The sequence below is a fragment of the Priapulus caudatus genome, unplaced genomic scaffold (assembly GCF_000485595.1).
Source record: "Priapulus caudatus unplaced genomic scaffold, Priapulus_caudatus-5.0.1 Scaffold76, whole genome shotgun sequence".
NCBI lineage: Eukaryota > Metazoa > Priapulida > Priapulimorpha > Priapulimorphida > Priapulidae > Priapulus > Priapulus caudatus.
The window spans coordinates 114,587-122,076 of record NW_014577137.1 but is presented as its reverse complement, the minus strand read 5'-3'; the positions used below and the strand labels follow the sequence as shown (position 1 = coordinate 122,076).

At 46.6% G+C, this 7,490-nt stretch overlaps 1 protein-coding gene across 1 annotated transcript in view; it reads right to left on the bottom strand.

The window, feature by feature from the left end:
• Positions 1-7,490, bottom strand: part of LOC106821515 (methylmalonyl-CoA mutase, mitochondrial-like) — an 18,921-nt gene that overhangs the window by 6,305 nt on the left and 5,126 nt on the right. Inside the window, 5 exon segments of the mRNA XM_014826363.1 lie at positions 569-711; positions 1,145-1,242; positions 1,244-1,335; positions 3,632-3,811; positions 5,974-6,185. Coding sequence (XP_014681849.1) covers positions 569-711; positions 1,145-1,242; positions 1,244-1,335; positions 3,632-3,811; positions 5,974-6,185 — 725 coding nt within the window.

Sequence of the window (7,490 nt, the reverse complement as noted above, 5' to 3'; positions counted from 1 at the left end):
TTCAGACCAGTGGCGGTAGCTAGGATTTTTCAGCGGGGGGGCGGGCGGGGGGCACTGGGGGGCCTTACATTTTCGTGGGGCGGGCACAATATATAACTTTTTTTGTATTATTACTGTTCTAACGGCATTGTTTTTAATTCAATTTTTTTTTTACTCAGCATGAATTTTCAGTGGGGGGGCACCTAGGGGGCGGCACAGAAAATTTGTGGCCCCCCCCATAGCTACGCCCCTGTTTCAGACACCACTATTCGTGCCCGACCCGTCCCCAGAGCCAACAAGAGCTGACGATCCATAGTTTGCACGCCTCTCCACTGTGACATCTCATGTATTCGATTGAAAGCGCAGCGGCAACAATTTGACGATGCGATACAGAACCACTGGAGTGCTTACCATCAGGAGTGTATAATATAGACTATATAGTGCATAATATAGACTATATAGTGTATAATATAGACTATATATAGTGTATAATATAGACTATATAGTGTATAATATATAACATGTTACTATTTCATCTGGTAGGAGCCCTGCCTACGACAACCGCGTGAGCTTCACTACGAACACACACCTTGCCATCATCCCTGCTGGCTTTCACTGCCTGCAGCCGTTCAACCTGTCTCTGCCTGGTGTGAGTGTTGTCGACCACGTTCATCGACTCTACGGTGTCTGATGCGTTGTCCAGCGTGTACTTGTTCACCCCGACAATGACCTCTACAACAACGATATAATTACATAATAATATAATTAATATAATATAATATTAATGATATAATAATATAATAACAATAAATGTGAGGTGGTTACATGTCCACCTCGTGTCAGATAAAGCCTTTTGTTTTCTCATAAGTCTTCACACGAGCGTTGTCATTGCGGCAACAGGTGCTAAACTAACTTCTAAATTGAGCAATGATTTGAAAACATGGTGTATATTATGCAAAACATATTATGCAGAATTATGCAGAAATATGCAGCACTAAATAATTCTCGTGTTGCAACACTCATCACTGCAAGTTTCGCTACTCTTCCATGGCCGTTCTTCGGGTTTCGTAGTGCCAGTATGCCCTACCCTGTTACCATATTTAGTTAGTTAGTTAGTTAGTTAGTCAGTCAGTCAGTCAGTCAGTTAGTTAGTTTAGTGGCATACCATGTGCCGTGTCGATCCGCGCTTGCTTTGCTGGCCGCGCAGGCGTCCACCCCGTCTCCTCGCCCATCCCGCTCGCCACCGCCTTCGACATGCCTCCATCTCCTCCACCTCAGCAACGATGTCCTTGCTGCTGCAAACATCTCATCGGTAAGGCTCTCCATCAGGTAGGAACCTCCCCACGGTCCACCACCCTGCAGCAACGTGAACAATGTCATTAACATCAGGTAGGAACCTCCCCACGGGTCCACCACCTGCAGCAACGTGAACAATGTCATTAACATGCAGGTAGAACCTCCCACGGGTCCCACCTGCAGCAACGTGAACAATGTCATTAACATCAGGTAGGAACCTCCCCACGGGTCCACCACCTGCAGCAACGTGAACAATGTCATTAACATCAGGTAGGAACCTCCCCACGCGGTCACCACCTGCAGCAATGTGAACAATGTCATTAACATCAGGTACGAACCTCCCCACGGGTCCACCACCTGCGCAACAGTGAAGCCATGTCATTAACATCGGTAGGAACCTCCCCACGGATCCACACCTGCCCCAGCACAACGTGAACAATGTCATTAACATCAGGTAGGAACTCCCCACGGTCCACACCTGCAGCAACTGCGTGAACAACGTCATTACATCAGGTAGGAACCTCCCACGGGTACCCCACCTGCAGCAACGTGAACAATGTCATTAAACATCAGGTAGGAACCTCCCACGGGTCCACCACCTGCAGCAACGTGAAACAACGTCATTAACATCAGGTAGGAACCTCCCCACGGGTCCACCACCTGCAGCAATGTGAACAATGTCATTAACATCAGGTAGGAACCTCCCACCAGGGTCCACCACCTGCAGCAACTGCTGAACAATGTCATTAACATCAGGTAGGAACCTCCCCACGGGTCCACCACCTGCAGCAACGTGAACAATGTCATTAACATCAGGTAGGAACCTCCCCACGGGTCCACCACTGCCAGCAACGTGAACAATGTCATTAACATCAGGTAGAAACCTCCCCACGGGTCACCACCTGCACCAACGTGAACAACGTCATTAACATCAGTAGGCAACCTCCCACGGGTCCACCACCTGCAGCAACGTGAACAATGTCATTAACATCAGGTAGGAACCTCCCCACGGGTCCACCACCTGCAGCAACGTGAACAACGTCATTAACATCAGCGTAGGAACCTCCCAACGGGTCCACCCCATGCCAGCAACGTGAACAATGTCATTAACATCAGGTAGGAACCCTCCCCACGGGTCCACCACCTGCAGCAACGTGAACAATGTCATTAACTCAGGTAGGAACCTCCCCCACGGGTCCACCACCTGCAGCAACGTGAACAATGTCATTATACATCAGGTAGGAACCTCCCACGGGTCCACACCTGCAGCCAACGTGAACAACGTCATTTAACATCAGGTAGGAACCTCCCACCGGGTCCACCACCTGCAGCACACGTGAAACAATGTATTAACACAGGTAGGAAACCTCCCCACGGGTCCACCACCTGCAGCAACGTGAACAACGTCATTAACATCAGTGTCAGGAACCTCCCACGGTCCACACCTGCCCCCCAGGCAACGTGAACAATGTCATTAAACATCAGGTAGGAACCCCTCCTCCCCACGGATCACCACGCAGCAACGTGAACGAATGTCTTAACATCAGGTAGGAACCTCCCCCACGTGCTCCACCACCTGCAGCACACGGAACAATGTCACTTAACATCACGTAGGACCTCCCACGGGTCCACCCCTGCAGCACAACGGCTCGAACAATGCTCTTAAACATCAGGTAGGACCCAAGCAACTACCACGTGACATCTCAACACGAGGCTCCCAGCCACACTGCAGCAACGTGAACAATGTCATTAACATCAGGTAGAACCCCCCACGGGTCCACCACCTGCCACCAAGAACAATCTCCATAGTAGGAACCGCCCCACGGCCAACCCGTGCACGTGAACAATGCTCATTAACACATGTGGGCTCAGGTACCAGCCTCCCGCCAACGGATGTTCTCAACTCACGTAGCGAACCCCACCCGCGTCACACTTTTTTAAAGACGGACATGCATTAAACAGTTAGGGTGGGGGAACTCCACGGTCCACCTAGAACCGTCAATGCTATTACCGTCAGGAACCTCCCCACGGGTCCACCACCTGTAGCAACGTGAACAATGTCATCAACACACCTATTTGTAGATCACATTGATATACTTGTACATTTATTATATATTTAATATATTTGTGGAGTACATTGATACACTTGATGTATTTATTATATATTTAATATATTTGTACATTACAGTGCAGGGCACTTGATTGCAATAGATTGCCAGGAGTATTGTATTTTCATGCCGCAAATGGGCGGACAGGTGACGTAGTCTAGCAGCGAACCGTTTCCCAACAACGCGCTTTGCTCAGCTCATCCCCGCGTCGTTCCTCAACCCCCCCACGCGACACGCCGGGGCTGTACTCTTCCGGAATTCAAGGACTCCTCCTGCAGGACCACCTGCGTGTTGCGTGCAATGCGGGCGCTGTGGCTCGTCGGCGGGCCGAGCGCCTCGTCGAACGAGTTTGTGTGCAGGGATTGGGTGCCACCGAACAATGCCGCCATCGCCTCTATCGTCGTGCGCACCATGTTGTTGTACGGGTCCTGCAGCAAGAGAAAAGAACAGACCTAGAGTGATTCATCCATACTCAAGATACAAATGCTACAGGGAAATGGGTAAGAGAGAGCTAGGTGATTTGTACAGTACTGAGATAGAAATTAATGCTCACTAGGGAACGGAAAAAGCGAGAAATAGCTGATTCACCTTAGTGATAAAACATGGCAACTTGAAAGGAATAGCAATGCTAATTAGTAATTATTAACTATAATGAATAGAAGAATACTACCGCGAAAAGAAAGAGCAATGCTAGTGATTAAATACTAAGTGCTATACTGAAATTAAACTACTTTATAATGCAGTGATGAAGTAAAATACCACATCATGACTGAAATAAACAACAAAAGCGTTGCATGTAGTTTGTTCCGATTGGTAACTTAGTGACTAGACACAAAAATGATAATTTCAGCTTAAAGATTAGTATAGTCCTGAGCTGTAGCAAATGTTTGGACGTGTATTATTGGTAGTAAAGAGAGAATCATCATAAAGAATATTAGCAGTTTTCTTGCAGTAGTATCTCGAACAAAATCAGTGCTGCATTTCGTGCTGGCGGTTCACCTTCTTCAGTGACTCGTCCACTTCGACGTCTGCAGTGCCATACGCAGCAGCTTTGAGCGCATTGCGTCCGAATGGGGCGAACGTCTCCTCCATCATGTGCGCCCAGAAGCCGGCGAGCCGCTCGCCAGCTCCGCATCTCCAACGTAGAAGTTCATTGCAACGCCAAAAGCAAGAACGACAGCCGGGGTGCGAAATCCAGCGATGGACAGTCCGCGGCATCCAATCCTGAATAGGTACGGAGAGAGAGAGAGTGTATGTGTGTGTGTGTGTGAGAGAGAGAAGATAAGCGCAGAAGTGGAGGAAGAGACAGCATAAGAGCAGAGGGCAGAACACCGGGGGACTGAGAAACGAGAGAGAGCAACGAGAAATAAAGACGAGAGCGGTAATCACGAAGAGAGGTGTAGCAGAGACACACGAGCAGAGCAGAAGAAGAGAAAGAAAAGTGAGGAGATAGCAGGCCTTACTGATATCACCTGACCTTCATAGCCGGACCTTTCATCAACCTGACCTTCATAGCCATGACCTGTCAATCACATGACACCTTCATAGCATTTCACATTCTTGAATAACAAGGTTATAATAATTACTTTATTCCACTCGACCCTATTAACTTACCGCAGCACGAGCAATACTCTAAACCTGTCAGGCAACCGATGGTCAAAGACTAATTCAGGGACAAAGGCATCGGCTCCAAGCCTCCATGCAAATGTGAATAGACCACTTGATCAGACAGATAGGATTATACATCTTGCACCCCACACTATGATGCATACAGGAAAGCAATGTATCGAGCAGTGTAAAAAAACTGCCTAATCTTTAAGCACAGCCAATGCCGAAACATCTTTCTGCTGATTTTCTCTATGCACACTAGAGGACGCGGTAATGTACACCTCTTCTCAGACCTAGAGTGATTCATCCATACTCAAATACAAATGCTACAGGGAAAGGGAAGAGAGATGCTAGTGATTCATCCATACTCAGATACAAATGCTACAGGGAAAGGGAAGAGAGACGCTAGTAATTCAGCCATACTCAGATACAAATGCTACAGGGAAAGGGAAGAGAGACGCTAGCGATTCATCCATACTCAGATACAAATGCTACAGGGAAAGAGAAGAGAGACGCTAGTGATTGTACATACTGAGATAGAAATTAATGCTACAGTAAAAAGGAATAGCGATGATAGTGATTCACCTTAGTGATAAAAACAGCAACATGAAAAAGGAATAGCAATGCTAATTAGTAATTATTAACTATAATGATAGAAAATACTACTGGGAAAAGGAAGAGCAATGCTAGTGATTCAACATACTAAGATGCTATACTGAAATTAAACTACTTATAATGCAGTGAATGAATAAAATACACATCATGACTGAAATAAAACAAAAAGCGTTGCATGTATTGTTCCGATTGGTAATTAGTGCAGACACAAAATGATAATTTCAGTTAGATATCGTTAGTCCCGAGCTGTTAGCATGTTTGGACGTGTATTATTGGAGTAAAGAGAGAATCGTCATAAAGAATATTCTGCAGTTTTCTTGCAGTAGTATCTCGAACAAAATCAGTCCGCATTCGCGTGGCGGTTCACCTTCTTCGTGATCGTCCACTTCGACGTCTGGCAGTGCATACGCAGCAGCTTTGAGCGCGGGTCCGTCGGCGCGAACGTCTCCTCCATCATGTGCGCCCAGAGCCGGCGAGCCGCTCGCAGCTTCGCAATCTCCACGTAGAAGTTCATGCCAACGCCAAAGAAGAACGACAGCCGGGGTGCGAAATCAGCGATGGACAGTCCGGCATCCAATCCTGAATAGTACAAGAGAGAGAGAGAGTGTATGTGTATGTGTGTGTGTGTGTATGTGTGTGTGTGTGAGAGAGAGACGCGAGAGTGGAGGAGAGATACCATAAGAGAGAGGGAGAGAGGGGGGAACTGAGAAACCGAGAGAGAGCAAGAGAAATAAAGAGTGATAGAAATAAAGAGAGAGGGATACACAAAGAGAGTGAAAGAGAGAAAAGAGAAAGAAAAGAGATAGGAGTGAGTGAGATAGAGGTTACTGCATCATCACCTGACCTTCACATTCTTGAATAACAAGGTAATAATTACTTTATTCCACTCGACTATTAACTTACCAGCACGGCAATACTCTAAACCGTCGGCGATGGTAAAAGCTAATTCCAGGACGGCGTCAGCTCCAGCCTCCTGCATGTGATAGCCACTGATCGAGATAGGATTAAACTTGCCCATGTGCTACAGGAAAGCAATGATGAGCAGTGTAAAAAACTGGCAGTCTAATCTTTCTAAGCCACAGCCCAATGCGAAACATCTTTCTGCTGGATTTTCTATGCACACTGAGACGGTAATGGTACAAACCTTTGCAGTATAAGCAATAATGTCACCAATGATCCTCATAGAGGGCTCTGGTGGGTAGATGTAGCTGCTCCTAACCATAAACTCCTTCAGGATGTCATTCTGGAGTGTTCCCCTCAGATCTTCCTGTTTTACGCCCTGGAAAAACATCACTTTACCTTTAATCAGCTATTTTACACTACAGCCAGCGGTCCACGAAGCATATAACACGTGGCATACAGAACAGATAACGGACAGATTTATTCAAAAGATCATCACAGGTGCTTAAGTAATTGAAAACGTTTTTCATCCGTCGGAAACACTGGGCATCGTGCCTGGCTTGATCATGTTATGACGCATATTCCTGACCTTGAAAGGAAAGGCCCGTGATGAATCGTTCGCCACTTTTATCTCACACATTTTATCACCTCTCACTGAATGTCATATTGAAACAAGCTTGTATAACTAACTACCTGCCCTTCCCCTGCAGTTATGTACATCGCCATGACAGGTAGCACGACAACGTTGACTGTCATCGAAACGGAGCTCTCGCAAAGATTAATCCCATCAAACAAGATCTTCATATCTTCCACGGTATCTATGGCGACGCCAGCGACTCCCACATCGTTGCACACGCGCGGATTGTCAGAATCATACCTGAAGGTTATAGCATGACATATTAGTGAATGTGCTTATCTATGCTACAACATTATCTATGCTACAACATTATCTATGCTACAACATTATCTATGCTACAACATTAT